This window comes from Parasteatoda tepidariorum, chromosome 5, assembly GCF_982258835.1.
Source record: "Parasteatoda tepidariorum strain Cologne lab strain chromosome 5, Ptep-v5.0, whole genome shotgun sequence".
Classification (NCBI taxonomy): Eukaryota; Metazoa; Arthropoda; class Arachnida; order Araneae; family Theridiidae; genus Parasteatoda; species Parasteatoda tepidariorum.
In genome coordinates, this window is record NC_141759.1 from 59,139,395 (window position 1) to 59,164,563 (window position 25,169).

The 25,169-nt window shown below is 27.6% G+C and overlaps 1 protein-coding gene across 9 annotated transcripts in view; it reads left to right on the forward strand.

Moving 5' to 3' along the window:
• Window positions 1–25,169, forward strand: part of LOC107438219 (uncharacterized) — a 42,778-nt gene that overhangs the window by 1,620 nt on the left and 15,989 nt on the right. For 2 of the 9 annotated variants that reach the window (XM_087164017.1, XM_043042501.3), the window contains exons 1-6: window positions 317–621; window positions 16,583–16,662; window positions 18,350–18,404; window positions 19,658–19,767; window positions 20,709–20,812; window positions 23,740–23,869. In XM_087164017.1, coding sequence (XP_087020143.1) covers window positions 513–621; window positions 16,583–16,662; window positions 18,350–18,404; window positions 19,658–19,767; window positions 20,709–20,812; window positions 23,740–23,869 — 588 coding nt within the window. In that variant the 5' untranslated portion in view covers window positions 317–512. Of the gene's footprint in view, window positions 1–316; window positions 622–16,582; window positions 16,663–17,865; window positions 18,103–18,349; window positions 18,405–19,657; window positions 19,768–20,708; window positions 20,813–23,739; window positions 23,870–25,169 lie in introns of those variants that run through there. The other 7 variants (XM_087164019.1, XM_087164021.1, XM_087164020.1 and 4 more) reach the window with 7 other exon arrangements.

Genomic DNA, 25,169 nt, shown 5'->3' on the forward strand with positions numbered 1-25,169 from the left:
AGAGAACTAGAACTATTCATAAAATTAATTTTTTAGATAATCAATAATAATTAACTGTAGACGCTAACATATTATAGTTATGTTATGAGTTATTATAGAAAATTTTCAAAACATAAAAAAATTTTTATCCTTCAAAATTATTTAAAATTTTTTTTTTTTTTTTTTAAAGAATTTCTTATGTTGAAATAAAGTTGTTATTTATTTTGAAACCACATTTTTGTTATTAATTATAATTATTTCTTTTTCGAATATTTTGTTTTAAAGATGATAAGAAACAAAAGTGGTTATTTATTGTCTGCGGCTGTTTTCTCAACTCACCTCTTCGCGGCTATTCTTGATGAATGAAAGAACTGTTTAATTTAGGAGTGACTTCTTTGTTATGATTAATTTGTTACATTACGATTATATTTTCTAAAACTGTGGGGATTTGATGTGAGAGTGCTCTCTCTTTTTCGTAAAGAGATGCAGCATTCGGCGAAAATGACTCTTTTCACCTAGGCTTTTTACTAAAAATGAAGGAGATGGTTGGGGGATGTTGTGTATGCTCTGACGAGCGTGGTTGGGCTGAAAACCCCCTTGTTTATTGTGATGGCCAAGGTTGTAATGTTGCTGTTCATCAAGGTTAGTGTAATCAATAATTAGCTTTATTGCAATATAGATTAGGTTTTAAAAAACATTATAGTTTGTGGTATTTCCATTAGATAATTAGTTATGCACAAGGGCAAACCTGCTGTCGCCATCTACTTGGAGGGGAAGGGGGGGAATGTTTATGAAAAATTTGATAACTATAAATAAAGCTTTAAGTGGATTTTTATTAGTTAATTTCTGTTAAATGGGAGATTCGTTAAGAGAAAACGAACATTCATCTTTAATATTTAATTTTTTGAACATGTAGATCACACGAAATTTAGAGGTGAAATTTTTCTCCACAACTTAAAATTTAATTTTGTGTTTTCATTTAGATTGTTTATTATTTTATTGTTATAAGATTAATTAGTTTTTTTTCTTCATGAAAAATCCATCAAATACGTTTTTCAAGAACAATATTTCCTGTTAAATGGGAGATTCCTTAGGAGAAAACGAACATTCATCTTTAATATTTAATGCATATTTAATATTTTGAACATGTAGATCTCACAAAATTTAGAGGGGAAATTTTTCCCCACAACTTAAAATTTAAATTTGTGTTTTCATTTAGGATTGTTTATTATTTTATTGTTATAAATTAATAAGTTTTTTTTTTCTTCATGAAAAACCCATCAAATACGTTTTTCAAGAACAATATTTTCTGATAAATGAGAGATTCCTTAGGAGAAAACGAACATTCCTCTTTAATATTTAATGCATATTTAATATTTTGAACATGTAGATCACACCAAATTTAGAGGGGAAATTTTTCCCCACAACTTAAAATTTAAATTTGTGTTTTCATTTAGGATTGTTTATTATTTTATTGTTATAAATGAATAAGTTTTTTTTTTCGTGAAAAACCCATCAAATTCGTTTTTCCAGAACAATATTTTGTGTTAAATGGGAGATTCCTTAGGAGAAAACGAACATTCATCTTTATTATTTAATGCATATTTAATTTTTTGAACAGATAGATCTAACGAAATTTAGAAGTTCAATTTTTTTTCCACAACTTAAAATTTAATTTTATGTTTTCATTTAAAATTTAAAAATAACCCTTTTTTTATTTTATTGTTACATGATTAATAAGTTTTATATTTCATTAAATACCCATCAAATATGCTATCACTATTTCAGAGGTCCCCTACAAATTAAAAAGGGTCAAATTCAGTTTAATGTGCAGTTTAGTGTATTTTTTACCAATTAAATGACTATAGTTATAAGCTTAGAAAAGGACTAATTCAGTGTGAAATATTATTTTTTTTAAATGCTAAAGTGGTACATAATTAAAAATACCTTTTCAAATATATAAAGGAATCTAGAAGAACCTGATTTAAAAGTTATTGTTACAAATATTTGAAATAATTCAAAGATTTTAAATGTTCGAATTTATTATTTATTAGAAATTAATTATCGTTTACTCTATAATTATGCTATGATTAGAGAACTAAGAATTTTTTTTTTCACTGTTCTTAACTGAAATGGAAATGTTATGTTGAAGATTCTAAAGAAGAATGTCTAATTGCAATCTTTTGGTTAAGCTAAAATAAAATGGATAAGCTACACTTAAAAAATAAAATTAAAAAGCATTATAGGAAGTCAAAATATTTCTAAAGTCTTACAAAAAATATTTTGCATGAAAAATTAATAATTTTTAATAGATAACAATAAAGTTATGATGCATCTTTTTTTTCTATGAAGAATTAATTAATTTCCATATGTTCTTAAGCAGTAACTATATTTCAACATTTTAAATCAATCCGGGGTCTGTCCGGGCTAAATTTACTACCATTTAGTGGTACCTTCTCAAATTGAACTGTAGGAAAAGCGATAGTTTCTTGAAATACTTTTTCTTAAAATTTTATTTTTTTATCCCATAAGAAACGATAAATCCATATTTTTGTGCTGATTTTTTAGTATTTTTAATTTTCACAAATTATGTCTAAATTATCACAAAATAGCTACCTCTCGGAAAAACCTAGACAGACCCCTGTCAATGATTTTATACCTTGAATTTTATTTCTTTAAAAAATTAGGAATTTAAAAAATTAAAAATTTGCTACCGTAAAGATTCTAAAAACAAAAATTTAAATTTTTTTTAAACAGACCCTTATGATGGTTTTATGCAAACTGATTGGAATTAAAGAAAAAATTGCCACCTTTTTTTTAAAAAAAATGTTGAGAAAAGAATTGAATTAGATATCTATTTTAGATAGATATAGATATTAATCGTCAGACTTAGATAAAAAGAGAAACTTTCTACTAATACAATATCTCAAATACCTCTGCAAGATAACTTGTAATCCGTTATGGTGAAATTTGTTTGAAAATCACAGATTTGCTTTAAAAATATTTTAATTATAAAACTCCTTGTTAATATTTACCACAGGGAGTTTTGATTTTAAAAAAAATCTGAAAGTAGAAATTCAAAAATGTTATATGCAAAAGCACTTTTTAAATAATTCATAAGTAACTGAAATTTGCAGAAGAAAAATATAATGCAAATGTTATCAACAGTTCAATAAAAATATCGATGGAAGGTTTTATTTATTTACTTAAATTGTGTGAGTTCAAATCTCGATTTAAGATTTATAAATCGCATGAATACTAGTATCAATATTTGGTTTTAAAACTGTGTGAATATGAATCTCAATGTTTGAATTTAAAATCATGCGAATATGAATTCTGCTGATTTTTGATATAGAATTGTGAAAATACAAAACATGCTGTGCGATCTTAAATCATGTAAATATGAATGGCGATGATGGATTATAAATCATGAATGTAATTTGACTTTGCGTGGGTGTACAACCTTTTTGACTGAAGGGCCACTTGACTAACAAAGGTCCACACGCATATTTAAAAACGTTGATGGAATATATAGTAATATTTATTTAAGCATCAATGTTCTGAGCGTTAACTTTTTTTATCAGTAAACTTAGTAACATATTTGAAGAGAATGTTCATGAATGTAATTTGACTTTGCATGGGTGTACAACCTTTTTGACTGAAGGGCCACTTGAATAACAAAGTTCCACACGCATATTTAGAAACGTTGACGGAATGTATAGTAATATTTATTTAAGCATCATAGTTCTGAGCGTTAACTTTTTTTATCAGTAAACTTAGTAACATATTTGAAGAAAATGTTCATGAATGTAATTTGACTTTGCATGGGTGTACAACCTTTTTGACTGAATGGCCACTTGAATAACAAAGGTCCACACGCATATTTAGAAACGCTGACGGAATATATAGTAATATTTATTTAAGCATCATAGTTCTGAGCGTTAACTTTTTTTATCAGTAAACTTAGTAACATATTTGAAGAAAATGTTGACGTATGCCTGTTTAGGCAGTGCGATTGTTCTTGTTTTCCAGTGTTTAAAACTTTAAAAAAACTGTTAGTTCTAAGAATTCAGAATGATTTTTATGTACCATTTTTGCTATTTTTTTGTTTTTAATGTAACACTTTTTAACAGAGCGTTTCAGATAAACTATTCGTTTATTATAACTTTTTTTCTATCAACATTTTGTTCTGGAAAAAAGAGTTCTAGGTAAGTCAAATGTTCTTAGAATTTAAGCTGAATAGATTTTTGAAGCATTTGATTCAATCTCATGATTCACAGTTAAGTCATTAATTAAGTCATGTAATTCGATCTAGTAATCAAATTACTTGAACAGAATTAAGATCCAAATCACTTGATTTGAAACAAAACATTCCTTGATCCAAAACATTCTACTCAAATTACTGATCTGAATCCAAATCGAATAATTCAGATCAGGAATCCGAATCGCTTCATGGGAATAACTGGTCTGAAACCCTTGATTTGAATTGCTTGATTATCGGTGTTGTGAACTACTTGCTTCAAATAGTGTTCTAAATCGCATGATTCGAATCATTGATCTAAATCGCTAGATTTGAATATTGATCTAAATTATGTAAATCGAATTAGTGTTCCTAATCAATTCCTAAGAATCAGTGATCCGAAACGCATGATTTAAATCGATTGTCTCAAATATTGTTCTGAATCGCATGATTCGAATCAGTGATCTGAATCACTTTATTCGAATAATGATATGAAATTCATGATTTGAATCACTTGATTCTAATATTGATCTAATTCACACGATTTGAATCAGTGATCTAAATCACTTCCTGGGAGTAGATGATCCAAGACACGTGACTTGAATGGCTTGATTTGAATTAGTGATCTGAATCACTTCATAAGAATCAGTTATCTGAAATACTTAATAAGAACCAGTGATTCGAATAGCTTGGTTCAATTATTGATTCGAATAGCATGATTCGAATAATGATCTGAAGTGCATGATTCGAATTAGTGATCTGAATCATTTGATTCAAATGGTAATCTAAATTGTATGACACAAATCAGAGATGCAAATCGCATGATATGAATCAGTGATCCGAATCACTTCATAAGAATCAATGATCCAAATCGCTAGATATGTATCACTGATCTGAAATCTCAATCTCTTGATTCGAATAGTGACATGATTCGAATCCCTGATTTGAATCACTTGATTCGTATAGTGATCCAAATCATATGACATGAATCACATAATTTGAATCAGTGTTCTGAAACGCTTCATGAGAATCAGTGATCCGAAACAGAATGGATTAATCCACGGTTTAAACCATCCTGTCCAAAACCCCTTTGTCCAAAACTGTCTTAAACTGTCCAGAACCCTTTTACTCAAATTATGTCACAATTTTTTCTGAACAATATTTAAGAGGTAAAATAAACATAGAACTAATAACATATTGATAATTAAATATACTAGAGAATATATGTTTTTAAAAGTATAATGTTTTATTAATATTGTTTGACTCTTCAATTTAAACAAAGGAAGATTAATCAGTAATCAAGTTTAATTGGTCCTCTCATTCAATAGTACATAACTGAAGTTTGACCTTGCCATACAGGTTAAAATATTAGGGACTAAGTGCTTGGTTCGTCATAAACAGGTTTATTTATTTATAGTACTATTCAAGAATGCTTTTATTTCATTCATGTTCAATTCTTTTAGCATAGGGGTGATACATCACCAGTGTCAGTAACTGAAACTGATGTTATGCCCTTCAAAACTGTTAATGCATTTTTCAGTTATTTTGTATTTTCAATTTAAACTAATGTATTTATATTTAAAAGCAATTTTTTTTTTAAATAGATGTCTTTTTTATCATCCCGTGATGCAGAAATAATCAAATTTTTTTAAATAAATATTGTGAAAAATAAAAGTTTAATTTTTGAACAAATTTATTATTTTTTTTAAAGAAAAATTATTATTTTTAATATTGCCATATTTATCCTTATGCAAAAATATTATTTATCAGTATTAAAAGCATAGTTATATTTAAAGGATTAGGTATTCACTTTTGTTGTTCACTGAATTGTGGAGCTTCAAAAATTTTAAACCTTTTCCTATTATATTATATTATTTTCTTTTAATAAGTTATAGTAAATTGTATAAAAAATATCAAATATTTATTGATACATGTAATTATTATGTGTACAATGGTTACACCTATAGAATTTTTACCTTTTACCAAAGTTCAAGGTTTTGGACACTTTAAGACAGTTTAGGACAGTATTACCCAGTTTAGGACAGTTTTACCCAGTTTAGGACAGTAAAACCCAGTTTAAGACAGTAAAACCCACGTGTCCTGTCCAAAACCAGTTTAGGACGTCCAAAACCCCAACCCTGGCGCTAAGGATGCTTAATTAATTGTGGTAATAATATCCTTATATAGGTGCTAAAGCAAAAAAAAATTTTTGCTGCCCTCCAAAAAGGTTATGAATCAGAAGTTTCAGAGAATTTATATAAAAAAATGTACCACTATTCATAAACAATTAGACTAAAATGTGTTAGTATTAAAAAAGCCATTTGAAGGAACTACAAAAGCAATTCCGAGGATTGGTGAATGCAGCGAGCAGGGTCTCATCTTAATATTTTTTGCACTATATTTGTATTAAAATTAAAAAGATAATTTTGAACCCTCCCTTCAACAGAAAGGCAAATACGAGGGATAATTATAATAATCATGCTTTTCTAAAGACAATAAAATGATATTAAAGCATATGAATACTGCCGGAAATTGTGAATCAATCATTTTTATCAAATTTATTATTGAACCACACACTGATTTGAAGCAGTTAGTGATTGGAATCAACAGGAGGTTCGAGTCAGTAAATGATTTGAATCACCTAAGTAGACTGATTCTATTGATTCAAATCACTTTGATGATTCGTTTTGCCCAACTCTAATAGTTACCCTCTAAGTTGTATCTACATGTATAAGAAAAGTGTTTTAAAACGGAAAAAACTAAATAAAAACCGAAACAAAAATTGTTCTTAATTTTTAAACAAAAAATTTTATGCTAAAAATCTCAAATTAACTTTTCAAATTTCTGCATTTTTTAGAAAAAAGTGACCATAAAAGAATAATGTTCATTAGAAACGCTCTTTAAAAAATTCTGTGTTGTAATCAAAAGGTTAATAAATTTTTTTTCTTCTCAGTTCTGAAATATAACTTTAACTTTGAGAATCATAGTTTTCTGTGTTACTGATTATTTGTCTTACCATATGAGAAAAAGTGATAATAAAAGAATGAAAATTATTAGAAACACCCCGTTAAAATGGTGCTCTATAATTAAAACAAAAAATAGCAAAAACGAAAAAAAGCAACAGCAAAGTGTACAATCCTTAAAACAAAACAGTATTGAATAAATGACGAAATTGACTTGCCTAAATGTAATTTTAAAAAAATGAAATCAACAGAACAAAATTCATGTTTTAGTATAAAGTACAAATCTAGTTTCAAAATGTGTATATATATATTTTTTTTTCAGAATATAAATTAACAGGTTTTCAACTATTTCTAATCAAAACTATTTCTAATAATGTATAGGGGTGCACAAACTTTTTGAGTGAATGGGCTACTTGCACAGCAGGTAGGATAAGAAATGGCCGCACACATAATTATACACATTAATGACAAATAACAAAATTTTTATTTAAGCATAAACTCCAATTTTTTTTATTAGTAAACCTGGAATTAATCAGTAATATTTTTAAAAAATTAAATACTTTTAATTATTAAAATTCATTTGAAAATCAAAAAAATTAATACTTTTTTTTTTTAAAAAGGAAATTTTTCTTTTTATCAAAGTTGATAAATTAAAAAAAATATAAAAATTGGATAAAAGAAAAAGGTTTTTTTGTCATATCACTTAGTTCAAAATTCATTTTAAAATAAATTCAAACTTTAAAAAAAAAATTTAATCCGCTCAGATTTAAAATATAAGAACTAAATCAATAAATACATATTTTGATTAGTAATATAAATTCAAATTAAATATTTTAATTCAGGAAAATTTATAGGGTTTAAACAAAAACCAAGAATAAAATAAAACCATAAACCAAAATAAGATTCATTATTTATTTCGTATTATACATCAAACATTATTTCTATTTCTTGAATTATTAGTGGTTTCATGAAATTTAATTAGGAAAACTTTTCTTTTTCGTTTTTTTTTTCCCTGTAAAAAATCACCGAAGTTACAAAAAATGTTTTAAAAAAATTACAAACAGTGAGCAGCTTAAAAATCGATGTTTTCTGACACCTCTCGAATTCTTCACGTTGCAGTTACATTGTATTAAAATATTGAAAATCTGTTTTACATTGTTTTAAAATATCCGAATATATGGCTCTAATTGCCAGAAGAATAAATTAGATTGATGATGAAATTCGACACAAAATTCTATCAAAAAGTGATAATGCGCTCGTCAAAATCAAGGGCAAAAAAAACTTGAATTACGATAAAATCAGCACAAACAAAGTGTGTCAAGAAGTAATTTAAATCAAAAAATCAAGTAAATCAAAAAGTAAAAGCCTTATTTAAATTTGCATATTGTAGTAAAATTTAGATTTTTTAAAACCAAGTGGAAATGACAACCAAAAAAATAAGTGAAAAGCGACTTGTATTTACGAGAAATCGATATGAACAAAGCGTGTCACAAAGTGATTATTTAAATGCGTCGTAATGATCTATAAGTAAAAATTTGGCATTTTCAAATCACATGGAAAAGTGTAGCAAAAACTGACTTTCAAAAAAAAGTTTATTAAAAAAATCATTTTGTTTTATGATGAAATAGGCGTAAATAAAGAAAGTTAAAAAGGACGCAATGAAAATGTATAAAATATTAAATGCACAATTTAAAACTTACAAGTTGTTGTTATTTCGTGTTAAATGTATCAGAATTTTAAAAACCACATAATGAAATTTATAAACAAACTAGATAAAGAAGGATAAAGAATCACTTGGATTTAAGATGAAATTGGCAAAAGTAAAGCAAGACAAAAAGTGAATATTCGAAATTCGTGTATCTTAATATCATATTAAAAGTATTGTTTTTTTTTTTAAAAAAAGGCATGCCAAATTCCCTAGCAATTATGGTGGAAAAAGTAATTGATCTATGATAGAATAATAGAACGTAGATCTATAATAGTATCTATGTAAATTGAGCTCGTCAAAAAGTGGCAACTCAAATGTGCGATTCAAAATTTTTTTAGATTGTGTTTGACAGCCGAGATTCTCGCAGAATATCATATTTGTCATGTCAACAATAAAAGAGAAACGAAGTTTCTGAATAAATGAGTTTATTTAAAAACATTAGTAATAAAGAATGTCACAAACAGAGTGACGAAAAGAAAGAATACAAAATGATCTGCTTCTACAGAAGCTTAAATACAGATAGCAGGTGACGTCAAGATCCACGCAAGAACGACCAACAGCAAATGAAAATAAACTGGCCGATCCCCGCAGACCATGACGTCACCGACGCAAGTTGAATGCATGAGATCGACGACGGAAAATCGAACCTCATACCTTTTAACTTCTATTATTTGTCTAACATGCGGCCCCCTCTCATGCCTTCAACTTTTACAAAAAAACACACATATACAGTTTATCAAAATCCTCAATAAACTAAAGAAATATTTAATTTCCTTAAACTAATACTTAAGCTGTTTCAGTCCTGAAACCACCCAAAAGATTAAACTTTCACAAATACTTTTGAACAAAAATTTTCCACTTCTAATTTTGTTAAAGGTTTTGTAAAAATATCCGCTAAATTAAATTAACTCCTAACGTGCTTTACAGCAAAAAATTTATCATAAATTAAATTTCTTAAAAAATGATACCTTACGTCGATGTGTTTCGTTCGACTATTTTCAATAGGTGAATGAGAAAAATCAATTGCAGATTGATTGTCACTAAATATAATACAATCACTTAAATTTATGTCCTCTAAATTTAATTCTCTACACTCATCTATTATTCGCTTGATCCACATTACCTCTTTGGCAGCGTCAGATAAAGTCACATATTCTGATTCCATTGTAGATAGACTCACACATTTTTGTTTGAAAGTTTTCCAGAATATCGGAGTTTTATCTAAAAACAATATTATACCACCTACTGATATTCTGTCATCCCTGTTAGTAGCGAAATCTGAGTCACAGTAACAATTAACATTTAATTCTTCAATATTTGACAATTTGAAGAAATAATCTTGAGTATTTTGATCATAACCTAATAATCTTAATAAAGTATTCCAGTGTTTTAAACCTGGGTTTTCTTGAAATTGTGATAATATATTTACCGCATAGGATATATCCGGTCTTGTGCGATGAGCTATATAAGCCAAACAACCCAAAATGCTCCGAAACGGCAATTTCGCCATTTCATCCACTTCGTTTTTAGAAGATGGACAGTCAGCTTTTGATAATAAGTTACCCTTAGTAATCGGCAACGATGACAAAGGAAATTTAAAGCTAGAAAACATTTTACAAACTTTTTGGATGTAACTCTTTTGATGTATTAACATCTCACCATCCTTTTGAACAAATTCAACACCTAACAACTTACGAGTATTACCCAAAATTTTTAAATCAAAATTATCACCTAAAAGTTTAATAACACTATCTACTTCATTTTTTGTTTTAGCAAAAATAATTATGTCATCTACATGAATTATAAGAATTACATTTTTATATACATATGTACAATTACACCACTTCAATCTTAAAAACTTTAAATTTTCAAGTGTATTATCCAGTTCAAAAAACCACTCTCGACCACTTTGCTTGAGTCCATAAATAGCTTTCTTTAAATGACAGACGTGGTCTTGTTTATTTAAATGAACAAAACCTTGAGGTTGATACATAAATACATCCTCATTCAAATTTGCGTAAAGGTAAGCACACTTTATATCTAATTGGGAATGATACCATCCTAGCATACAAACTAATATTGTGAAAAACATTCTTACAAGAACAAAATTAACCACAGGACTAAATACTTCATCATAACTTTCACCTCTTATTTGTTTAAATCCTTGGGCAACTAAACGTGCTTTGTATCTTACAATTTCCCCCTTCTCATTTACTTTAGTTGTATAAACCCAACGGCTTCCCAAAATTCTTTTATTTTTAGGAGTTGGTACCAAATCCCAAACTTTTCTTTCTTTCATAGTAGTAATCTCGTCAGACATAGCTAATTCCCAATTTTTAATTTGTGGGGATTTTAAACAGTCTTTATAACTTTTAGGAATTTTTATTTCAATATGATTTGCTTCATGTTTTATATTATGATTAACCTGAAAATTTGAAACTTTACCCGAAAAAGCATTTTTCCCACTGAAATTAAATAAATCCTTATCATACTTAATATTATTGCTGTTGCAATAATTTTCTACATCTTTATAGGATCTTAATCTCATATTTACTCCTTCAATGTTATAATAAATATCAGTTCGACTATTATCTGGACGGGGTACAGCTTTTCTAATCCATGAAATGTTTTTACACGGAATTAAATCGGGTTTTAAGCTTGAATTACCTATGTCTTCATCTGAAGAACTTCCGCCCAAATCGGGACGTTCCGGTATAAAACTAGCAAAATTGCGTTTAATGAATTTGGTGCCCAGTACAGCTTCCACACCAATTACACTTTCGTCAAAACGAACATTTATTGTTTCTACAAGTTTCCTTTCGTTTTTAATCCAAATTCTATAACCCTTCGTATGCATTGCATATCCTAACATAATCCCTTATTTAGCTCTCATTTGAAATTTATTACGCAACTGTTTTGGTTGACCCACAAATGCTAAACAACCAAATGTTTTCAAATGAGTGACTGATGGCTTTCTTCCACTATACAATTCAAAGGGAGTTTTAATTTGGTTTTTATGACAAATTCTATTAAAAGTGTAAGTAAAACATAGTAAAGCTTCAGCCCAAAACGCATCTCCTATTTTACTAGATTTTAGCATTGCTTTTACATTATCTAAGGCAGTTAAATTATAGCGTTCACTAACACCGTTTTGCTCTGGCGTATAAGCGTTAGTACGCTCAGCTCTTATACCTTCATTCTCAAGAAAATCACTAAATTCTTTATGGCAAAATTCCATGCCATTATCAGTTCTAACATTTACAATTTTACAGTTTAAAAATCTTTCAGTTCGCTTTTGAAATCTTATGAAACAATAAAAAACATCAGATTTCCTTTTAATGGGAAAAGTAGTAACTTTTCTCGAAAAATCGTCAGTGATAGAAAGAAAGTACCGACTTCCACCATGTGAAATGACTGGCATTGGACCACATACGTCCACATGTAAAAGTTCCAAAGGTTTCTTAGACCTTATACTTAAAATTGGTTTAAACGAAATTCTTTTAGATTTAGCTAATTTATATTCTATACAATTATTGTCTAAAAAATTGAGATTAGGTAATCCTTTCACACTAGAATTTTTACTTGTTTGAATTATATAATCACAATTTATGTGGCAGTACCTTAAATGCCAGATGTCTAAATCATTTGTCTGAACAGATACGTTAAACAATTGTTCATTCGCGTCACTAACACTTCTGTCAATAACTAAATCTTTATCAGGCTTTGTATAGGCATTAGGTTTAAAATAATACAAGCCATTAAATCTTTTACAATAGAAAATCTTCTCATTTACCCGATTATACACAGAAATACAATTTTTGACACCCACAAAATAACCTCCAGCTTTCTCTATTACAGAACCAGAAATAAGATTTCTTCTAAGTTTAGGAGAATACATGACATTTTGTAAAGTTACTCTGTGCATTTTACCATTTAACTTATTAAAAAATTGCACCTTTCCAATACCTAAAATTGGGCTCTCAATGTCACCTATGGCTAAAGACATAGAAGCATTTTCTACAGTTTCATATTCAAAGAATAAATCCAAATTATTACAAAAATGTGTTGAAGCGGCAGTGTCAAAAAGCCAACTTTCTTTTTCAATTTCATGACTCACATTGCCAACATTTGCTTCAACAATATAAAGACTATTATCTAAAACATTTGTAGTTACATTACAATAAGAATTATCACTTGCATTTTGTTTAAATTTACTCTTTATACTCTTTGAATTACACCTTAATTTTTGCTTACAATCTGATATTAAATGACCATATTTGTTACAACGATAACAAGGTCCTATCTTAGATTTATCACAACTAGTTTTGGATTTAGACTTAATATTAGCAGATTCTAAATTTCCCTTACTATTAGAAGAACCAGATTTAAACTTATTAGTTATGCTTAACTTTTCATTAAAACTTGAATTAACATTATAAGCAATATCACTAACATTATTTAAATCAAAATTAAGTTGCTTAAGTCTACTCTCCTCCAAAAGTAATTCGTCTAAAATGTTCTTAAATTTAAATTTAGTGTCCTCCCATCTATAAATAATCTGAACTATACCTTGAAAGTCCTTGGGTAAGTATCTTATAAGTTGGAATCCTTGGTATAGGTCGTCGACAGGATGTCCTGCTTCTTTCAATTGAGAAACCAGGTTCTTTAATCTTGCAGCGAATATTCCAACCTCTTCTCCTGGGGTGTATTTCAGGTCGAAGAACTGGTCTAGGAGTTGAATAACTCTCGCTCTCGTAGTCGGCTCAAAATGTTGTTTTAAAATTTCCCAAGCTTCAGCACCATCCATTGTCGCCGAGATCAGACTTCGGTATTCAGGTTCCACACTAAGAAATATTGACGTGTACGCTTTGTCCCGTCTCCAGAGGTATTCTTGACTTTCTTTTCGACTTGCTTTTGAAGGTAGGGCAGGCTCAGTTTTGGAGATAAAACTCCACACTCCTCGGTCCATGAGGATTACTTTCATATTTTCTTTCCACGTACTCCAATTTGACGAATTTAGGAAATCTATATGCAGGTTCGAAGATTCCATGATGAAGCAATTATGACTTAAAGGTTCTTTAAAAGCAAAAGGGAGTATCGCTGCTCGTTCTATACTAGTTACCAAACTTCGTAATCTGTAGCAGTAGCCATCAAATTTGGATGTGCCGACTTAAAATTCCGGTCTAAAATTCTTTAAATAAATTCTTACTGTTAGTTTTGTCAACTGGAGAAAAATTCTTTAGAAGCATCATATTTTCTTAAATGTGGTATTATTTTTCAAATCAACAGCACCTTGAAGTACTCCATAGCAAACTTATGATTTAAGCTGACGATTCACTTTGCAAATTTGGCGGGCGGGAGCGGCCCCCATCTTTAAGATTCTCCATTTGAAGTTGAGAAAGACTCGGCTAAATCCAGGCTAATGCAAAACTAGATATTCAGGACGATAGAACATGAATCCCGGTTATGCCATAAACTCGGCCCATAACCTTGACAGCCGAGATTCTCGCAGAATATCATATTTGTCATGTCAACAATAAAAGAGAAACGAAGTTTCTGAATAAATGAGTTTATTTAAAAACATTAGTAATAAAGAATGTCACAAACAGAGTGACGAAAAGAAAGAATACAAAATGATCTGCTTCTACAGAAGCTTAAATACAGATAGCAGGTGACATCAAGATCCACGCAAGAACGACCAACAGCAAATGAAAATAAACTGGCCGATCCCCGCAGACCATGACGTCGCGACGCAAGTTGAATGCATGAGATCGACGACGGAAAATCGAACCTCATACCTTTTAACTTCTATTATTTGTCTAACAGTGTTCAGAAGCTTTTGTGGACCGCACGTCAACAGTCTAATCTAAGTTCCCAACAAAAAATAAGCTGTTGAAAAATACTTTTCCAAAAAGTTCTTTGCCAAACGTTTAGCAAAAGGGCCAAATATTCATTTCATTTCTACTACAAACTGTTTCTTTTTTTTTTTTTTTTTTTTTTTTTACTTTACGTACGACACTACTTTAAAAAAAAAAAAACCTTTACTACTAATTACAAAAAAAAGGCAATACAGTAGTTTTGCTACTGGTAGCATGTTACTTATGAAAATGTCCGCTTAAAAGTTATGATTACTTACGTTAGATAGTTTTTGATGTAAGTATTACTAAATATTTGTTATCTTTTTAAGCTACTAGTGAAATAGTGATAGTGAAAAAATTTTGTCCATTTGGTTGCTAATTCACTATTTGACGCAGTGATTTTATCGTTTCCGATTCAACGATTTTGTCCTTAAATTTTTCAGCAAATATCCTATCTGATTTTCACTTTTTAAAATTTTTGTTGTTGTTGTTATAAACGATATTATTTATCCCAAAACGTGAATCTCTAATCGTTTATTTAATTAACCCCTTTTTGATCCGCCCAATTTGCAGGATTTTTTCATTATTGCATGTGGTTTTATCTACAAACCGTTTTTAGTAATTGCTATAGATTTCGTGGTTTTTATTAATTTTTTTATGAAATGACCACTCCCATTATGAGAATAAGGAGAAATATGTAATTTTTTTCATTGTATATTTATGAGAAAAACTTCTCATCAATATTCTTTTATATATTCATGAGAAAAATTTCATTAAATAAATTTATTTTTCCTTTTAAAAATTTTATAAACGTTACTTTTTGACATAAAAATGACAGTTTTTTAATTCTCTTCTATGTACAAGAAAAACTAAGTACAGTACAGAACCCGTTATCCGGAAAACCAAAAAACCGGAACGAAATTTGATACATTTTCCCGCCATTTAAAAAAAAAAATTTTTTTTCCCCCTCATAAGATTTTAGGATTTTTCTTTCTTTTTAGAAAGATGTTTGCCTTACCATCATTTTGGAAATAATCATTAGTGTATTACTTCATTGTTTTTTTTTTTTTTTTAAGATTATTTCCAAAATGTATTTTTTTTAGTTGGGTTTAACAATAAAAAAAAACGGATTTTTGTAGTGATTCAGAAAACCGGAAAAATCAGTTATCCGGAATAGCAATGGTCCCGATTGTTCCGGATAATCGGTTCCCTACTGTACTAAAAAACAAAACATCTGCACAATGAGGAAAAAAAATTCAGATAATTTCTTCGTCCTGCAATCACATGCCTACAGCATTAAATAGTGTTCTCATTGAAGCTATAAATACTAAATTCCAGGTGATGTAAGCTTTTAGTTTATATATAATGAGATGATGATATTTCTGGATCAATACTCGTTCAATCCAAAAGTTCATCAAGTTGCCAAACGCCTCTACCTAGTTCTTGTAATTTTGATAAAATTAAAATAAATATCTATACTGACATCAAGTGGGAAAAATTAGTTGCCATATTAGGGTAGGTACACCGGTACATATTTAGGAATCTTCCCTTAACAATTATAATGAATTTGTGATCATGTGACTTTTTGCAAATATTTAAAAGCCTAAAGCCTATGTGATTTAAAGAAGTCATATTATTGTAAATGCTTTCAATTAGTTTTTAATTTTAAAATTCATTATTTTAAAATAACTAAAAAATATGCCAAAATAAAAATATCTTTTGCCAAGTAGATAAACACTTTTTTTTATTTAAAATAGTTAGCTATTGTGGTTGTTAGATACATTTTTCTTTGCATATTGTTTAAAAGATTTAAATGAACTTATTTTTATTGCAGCCTGTTATGGAATAGTGCAAGTGCCAACAGGACCTTGGTTTTGTAGAAAATGTGAATCTCAAGAAAGAAGCGCTAGAGTTGTAAGTCTTATTCTTTGTATTATCTGTATGCATACTTTATTTTACGAATAATTTAATGAATTCAGAATAAAATTTTATTAATATTAATAACCCCGTGGCAGAATAGCGGTGACACGGCAAAATTGTTGCAGAACGTTAGAGAGTTTTTGCAGAAAGATTTTAGTCCCATTTGCATGATTTTACAGTCTATCTTTATTTTAGAATTCATGAATTTTACGATTTTTAATTTATGTACAAGTTTTAATTTACTATCTTTTAATTTATTTATGAATTTTAAATTTTGTAATGATTTACAAAATTAGAAATGGTAGGGTATTTTTCCACCTACAAAATGCGAAAAAATGCCAATAATATTACAATTAAAAAATTATTACTTTTACAATTAAAATTTTCTATATGTTTTTATTCTATACTATCTTCTGTAAACACAACGTTTCTGTTACTTTAATTTTGTAATTGTTATAATTAAAGGTATCTTAAACAAAAATATATTACTAATGCTAGGGAAGTTTGTCGTAGAAAGCCCGAAAAAATTCTGCCACAGGGATTATGGTAGTCCTTTATGACTTATATTCTAGGTTTTGTATGTTTTATTTATGTAGTGTTAATGGTGCATTTTTTTTTGTTATTCAATGAATATAACTAGTTATTGAAATTTTCTGCATTTTAAAATATATATATTATATGGAGTTAAAAGTTTTTTAAAGTTATTTCTTAATAATTTCTTGTTAATTTTTATAAAAATTACTTGCCTCTCTTTATTTATTGCTTTTTGTTTTTAATTATAATTTCTTTTTAATTTTTATTTTAATGTTTTCTTATATGTATGTTTAATTTGACTCGTGCTTTGCTTTAATTGCTTGGTAAATTTTTTTTTATTAGTTTATACTTTATTTTTTTATTACTTCATATTTAACATGAACTCAATATGTATGTACAAGAAATTTAAATATAATCATTTAAATTTTAATATTTATATATAGTAATGAATAAGTTCTGATAATTAATTAACCTAATGGACATATTTAATGACTTTTGTATGTCAGAAAAAAGTGATTAATCTTTTAAACAAATCCAAATATATTATAAATTTTTTTCTTCCTTTTTTTATGTAAAATTATATCTCATATTTTTTTAAAAATAATTTCCCCTTAAATAAATTTTTTGTCTTTTATTTATTTTTATTTATTGTCTAAATTTTAGTTTGCGCCTTCGGATTTGTACTGCTAAATTGCTGTCAAGAAAAATAAAGGTGGAATTTAAAAAGAATAATCAGAAAAGGGAGAGAAATATTCAAAATCATTTACAGACTTCCTCAATACACTGGCTCTACATATCTCAACGGCTGATTTTTTGTTGTGTTGCTCTGATTCCTGTTATCTGTGTACAAATGACAGTAAATTTTGATGTTGCTATTCAATCATGAGAAATAAAAGAAAGGTAAAATTTTGAAAAAAAAAATGCAGTACAATTAAATAAATGTTGTTTGAATCACAAAACACATTGTAGGCAAATTTAGGTTAAATATTTCTTCGTTTGTAATGTAGGGTGTATTTTTGCAAATTGAATTCATAATTGCCTTACTACTGTATCGTGCTGTTATTAGTATTACTGAACTGAGTATTGTTTTTCTATATTGTAATATTTTGTATGATTTTAATGCCATTGAGTTTTTCCCTTTTTCTAGAGATGTGAACTTTGTCCTTCGAAGGATGGTGCGCTAAAACGAACAGACAGTGGAGGTATATTTCATTATAAATATTGTTAAACGTAATGCTTTTATGAATCCTATTTATTGTTCTTAAAAACATATAAATAAGTAACATTTAACTTTTTCTAGTCTCTCTGACATTTAAATCTAAAGTAGAGGATATAATTATAAAAAAATGGTTTATAGAAAACTTTTATAAGCTGCTCTATAATTATTTTTTTGTTGTTCTTTTAATTTAATTCAGTTGTCTGCAATGCAATTCAGTAAGATCCTCTTATAATGATCCTAAATTTTACAAGATTTGGTATTCAACAAGAAAAATAGTATTTTTTCTAGTAAAGTACGTGCAATTTTAGCAAACAATTTTTTTAACCTTTTTTTTTAGTATTCCAACGAGGCAAATAATTATTTTAAAAAAAATGGAGTACAATGTTAAATCCTTTCCAGTGACTTAAGGAATAAACTTAGCTTATAACACTGACATGTACTACTCGTCAGTTACGCTTGTGTGTTATTACAAAAATACTGTTTTTTGAAAACTACAGAAATTACAGATATTGAAAAATTTAATGCCTAAAGTGTTTTATGGTGAAAATTAAATGAAGCAATATCAGATAAATATGTTGTCGTTTGTTAATAAAGAATTTGTAAAGTAATTCCTATAGGTTGTTTTTTATAATTAAATCTTATGTATTAAAAATTTGTGCACTGGAAATAAATTCTGATTTTGAGAGCATTTTGAGATTTTTTTATTGAAAACAAAACTTGTTCTTTTTTTTTTTTTTTTTTTTTTTAAAAGCTTGTTAAATAAGGTTTGACAAATAAGCAAAGGGGGCAGAAATTTATATTTAAAAATATAAATGTAAATTTTTACTGTTTTCACCAATGTTTATGATTTAAACCGCTAGGTTTCAATCTTTCATAATTTCTTTCATTTGCATTTTTTTTTTGTAAGATCTTTTACCGTACTGCTTTTTCGGACACCTGTTTAACAGTCAGCTTTTATGGTTCGATCTTCGTTTACTTCAGGGGAGTTGTGGGAGAAAAATTAATGGCTCTGCACCTTTTTTTCATGGACTTATACTTAGAAAATTTAATTTTCTTTTGTACAGGAAAGATTACAATTAAACCTTGAATTCAGTTTATGGTTAACAATTAAAAAGAAAAAGGGCATATTCAGTTTTATAATGAAAGTAACAGATCAAGCCTATGCTTAAAGAAACTTTTATGTTTAAATCTAAACTATATTTCTTTGGTTGAATCACAGTTTTTAAATTTTTATAGGTTGGGCTCATGTTGTTTGCGCGCTCTACATACCCGAAGTACGTTTTGGAAATGTCACAACGATGGAGCCTATTATTTTACAGTTGGTCCCTCAAGATAGATATAACAAGGTAATATATTTTAACTTTTAATGCAATTGATATGCTCTGTTCCTTAATATGTGTCTACACACCCAGTTTTCAAAATCAGGTATCTGTTAATAGTGAACACAATATTAGTGCAGTATCAATTCTTTTGTTATAATATTATTTCTTGTAAATACAAGAATGAATTTATGACATTGTTTTTATAAAATCGTGATGAATGTTTTATTGGCAAAAATTATTACATGTCTTGATTATTGTGCTGGTGTAGCTAAAATTGTGATGCTTGCATGTATGTGTATGAAATATATACATTTTTATGCATTATATATTTTTATTTAGACTGCTTGATTTTGCTTAATATAATTTATACTCACATATATTGCATATGTGTTTATGTAAATTTGACTTTCATAACTTATGGCAGTGGATTAATTTTCCTGTTTAGATACTAGATTCCCGATTATCAGTGGTTTCCAATGACACTATAACCTCAATTAATTCAATTAACTAGTCCAAAATGTCGTCAGCATATTTTATATGCTCATTTTTTAAAAAAAAACGTAGTTGACACTTTATAATAAAACTTCGTCCTCAGTAAAAATATAACTGGATCTAAATATATAACTGGAAACGAATCTAAAATATATAACTGGAAATGAAATTTCCTATTAGAAAAATATTTTATAGATTTTCATTCCAATGAAATATTCTGCAATACAAATTCTATTAAAAAAATATTGCACCGGTCATTCTTTCTAACTACCACTTAGGCAAAAATTTGTGAGACAATATTATGCATAAATAATTTAGCTTTTAAAAATTGCATCTCCCATATTTTTTACATCTTAGATTTTGCCCTGGCATCAGACCACAGATAACCATGAGTATAATGCATGTATGTATTGTTTGACTCAAAAAGGAGAAAAACAGAATTTTTAGTCATTAAGGATTTCTCTCTCTTTTAGTTGTGTTATATTTGTGAAGACCAAGGTAAGGAGTCGAAAGCATGCGTTGGAGCCTGCATGCAATGTAATAAATCTGGCTGTAAGCAATATTTTCATGTCACCTGGTAAGTTATTTTTTATTTACTTATTTCAAATTTGATATTTTGCCACCTTTTATTTTTTAATGGTAGGGAAAAAAATTATTAAATGTCTAATCACTTATCAGCATATAACTGTATCTCGGTAAGCTCTACATTCTTATGTTCTCGGTATCTATCTTAGGGTTGTCACTGGCGAGTATTAGAGATGTTTTTCGACCTTGGTAATCTTTAGCGACTTTTGAGCAAAAAACGTTAATAACATCGATTTTTTATTTTTTAAAAAAGTGTCAGCATTTTGAAGATTTAGATTTAATACTCATATATTGAGGTATTTTATAATCAGCAGTGGCTCTTTTTTTTGGGGGGGGCTTTTTCGTTATTTTGAATTTTGGGGGGGGGGAAGGGTCTTGTTTTTATCTACAAAAACGTAAAGCAAATTTTTCTTCTTTTTTGTTGCAGTCTGCATGGCAGATTTTTGTTTTCTATGGTGATAGCCTTTGATGTCGAATATATGAGTATTTCTAATAATCACCGCTTTTACAGAATTGTTTTATTTGATATTCAATGTTTCTTGGGTCTATGAATATGTTGTATTCACTTAATTATCCTCAATATTTAACTACACATTATTTTTATTAATCTACCCCTTTTATTCATATTTTTCCTAATAAGATTTCAAGATAAGATTATTGTAGGACAAGAAAATAAAAAAAAATTTACATTTAATTTTAAATTAATTTTTTTTTTTTATAGTTGTTTTTTGTTTTCCTTATTTTCTTAACTAAATTTGTACCTTTTTATGTATGGTATTATTTTCAGTTCAGTGAATATATTATTTAAAGATAGAATTGTCTAAAAAAATAAAAATATTACTACATGGTAAAATTTTAATTTTAAAAAATATTAATTTAAAAATCCTTACTTATTTGCTAAAAGTTTTTTAATCTGTCAATTTTTCTTGGCACATTTCTTATTGCCAATGTATTTGTTAGTAATTTTTAATTCATTTTCTTTTATGAAAAATTCGATATTAAATTAACAAAAACTTTTTAACTCTAAATTTATGTTCTTAGTAAAGCTTTTAACAGAATCTTTTAAAGTAAACAGAATTCTGTAAAGGTATCAAAATGTGGAAAATACTTTTTAACATTTATGTTTGAAAATTGACAAGTTTTATTTTTTGAAAGAAATACCCTGTAATTAGAAATGCATTCTGAAATGTTCATGATTTTTTTCATTATTTTCAAATTAAATATTGGAAAAGTGTTAAAATCACTGACCACTTCATCAAATTTTTTAAAATTTTATAGAATTAATCTTGATTTGAAAATGAAAATTCTTAGTAGGAAAATTCTTAGCTGTGCACCTTTGCTTCAAAGGTAATTTAAAAATCATTGAAATAAGGCAATTTTTTTAAGACTTTGATAGTAAAAACACCAATGAGTAATAATTAAAAAAAAATCAGCATATATGTGATGTACATTTTTACGTGACCTGAAAGCCGCAAGAAACCTGTATTTTGCACAACTTTCAATGTAATTAACTGCCTTTACAAAATTTAGACTAAATTTGAATTAGAAATATGAAATTTACCAGAAAAGAAACCTTAAATGAGCAGAAAGAAAATTGATTCAGAGATCTATGGTTATTGATTCATTTTTTATATGATGTGGCTCTAAATGTAGAGGTTTTTACCTGAATAATTGAATGCAGAAGTAATTATGAAAAAGCTGTTAATTTAAAAAAAAAAAGTGATTTAAGCCTAATATAAATACCTGAAGTTAATGCCCTACCCCGAATTGAACTCTCAAGGTCTCCTTAATTTACTGATGGGTAGAAGCAAAACTTACTTGTATACATCTTGGCTAAAGATAATGATGTTTCTGATATAATTTTTTTTATGTTGAATCAGATGAAATCACATCCAAGTCGTTATATCTAATAGCAAATAAGTTATTTAAAGTTTAATATAGAAACAGAGCAAGTTTTGACTTATTAATATTTACTGTTCTGGTATTGCTATTCAGGCAATTAAGGTATGGATTTCAATGTATTTTTTGTCCAATAGGTTTAAATTGTTACTGAACTGAACTATTCCTATCAATCCTCATTAAAACACATGTTTAATAATTTTACGTAAATAACATATCCTGAAAATTTCAACAAAATCAGAAATCTCAAATATCCAACTCTGTTTGACTTTAAAAAAAAAAACTTACTTTCAATATTACTTATTGTGTTTTAGTTATTATAATGATGAAATTAGGTGTGGTTTGAGTTGAATGGTATAGTTGAATAATTGAAAATTGTGATGAAAACTGGATAATGAAAATGACAGTTGAAAATGAAAACTATTATTTAGTATTTCTAGAGCTTTTTATAAAATATAATAAAAATGGAATAATTAGTTTAAATGAATTAGAATTTGATTAAGAATGATTTAAAAAAATAAGCATTTTTATAAAATATAATAAAAATTTAATAATTAGTTTAAATGAATTAGAATTTGATTAAGAATGATTAAAAAAAATAAGCGTTTTTATAAAATATAATAAAATTTGAATAATTAGTTTAAATGAATTAGAATTTGATTAAGAATGATTAAAAAAATAAGCGTTTTTATAAAATGTAATGAAAATTTAATAATTAGTTTAAATGAATTAGAATTTGATTAAGAATGATTAAAAAAATAAGCGTTTTTATAAAATATGTATAATAAAAATTTAATAATTAATTTAAATGAATTAGAATTTGATTAAGAATGATTAAAAAAATAAGCGTTTTTATAAAATATAATAAAAATTGAATAATTAGTTTAAATGAATTAGAATTTGATTAAGAATGATTAAAAAAATAAGTTTAAGAAATTTTAAAAGCTAAGAAATATGTAATACCTATTGTGGCATCACAGTTATACTATGTTTCAATCTAATTACTATGATTAATTTCAGTGCTCAAGCAGCTGGGCTGTTGTGTGAGGAAGCTGGGAACTATGAAGATAATGTGAAATATTGTGGATATTGTATATACCATTATCAGAAGCTGGTAAGTAGCCAACCTGTTAATTGCCGGTTAAAATTGGTAAGTATAGCTGTAACTTTAATAATTTATTTTGTCTCAAGATTCCATTCCAGTTAGTTGGATAGATTAAAAAAAAAATTCTTTTTTTTTAAAAGTAGAAATTGAAAAGTTGGTTTATGTCCCTGGAATAAATAGCTCATGTTATGTTTATAACAAAAATATGCTTGTAATAGCTAAGACCAAACATACTCATGATTATTTTAAAAGTAATTTTTTGGCTTGGTTTTATTTATTAACACATTACTCTAGAAATATTAGTAAAGGAAATAATTTTGAAAAAGCAAATCTTTTATTTCTAATGTTATGAAATCAAAATTGCATCCTTAAATGTCATCCTTAATGTTATATTAAATTCTTATGTTATCGTTATTTTGCTGAGATACACCTTGGCGTTTATGATTTTATACCTTAAATTTTAGTACCTGTGCCATATTTAATTGGTTGGCCTATCTAATGATTTATTTTCCCTTTTCGCTCTCGAAATTGAAAATTCTATTTTGTTGAATAATTATGAATCTTCAAAATTTTATTATCTGAATCTTCAAAATTTTATTATTATTCTTTTCCTTTTTATCTTTTGTGGCAATATATCTGGATTTATCATACTCTAAAGAATTAACAATGTAAGTAAAAAGCAGATGGCAAGAATGTGGCATAGTGCATGGCACATTCGTCCCCCACAAAAGCAATCGAGGAATGCCCTCCCCCCCCAAAAAAAAAAGAGCTCAGGAATCCCTGTCTCTTTTAAGGATCAGTGAAAGTACAAATCCCATTCAGCCTATCTCTGCAGAATTATGATATTAATATGCAAGCAATTTTGTTCTTTGACGATTTAATTAATTTACCAAAAAAGAAAAAAAGAGAGAGGGAATGTAGTTATACGAAAAAATAAGTTTACCCTGAACTCAATTATTTTTGATAATGTGGCTAATAAAGTTTAAAAAAATATTTAGTTTAATTTTTCTAAATAAAATCTGTTAAAAATGCCTTACTGATTTATTAACTGGAATGGATTCTTAAAAGGTGGTGGAAAGCTTCCGGCATTGAGGAAAATAATCCTCTCTAATTCTTTATTTTACAATTCATTCTTTATTTTATTGTATGATGGATGGTGTTTCAATTTCAAAGAGTTCACAAACATTTTAAACTAATCAACTCCATATCCTTTTATAAAGCCCATTGCTTATCTTAAGAAAAGATTGCGTTCAAGGGCTACCCTGTCCAGTACAGATTATTTTGGTCCCACATGCCCTATGATCTTGATTATGTCCCAATAAAAGAAATGCTTTCTTAGTGCGGA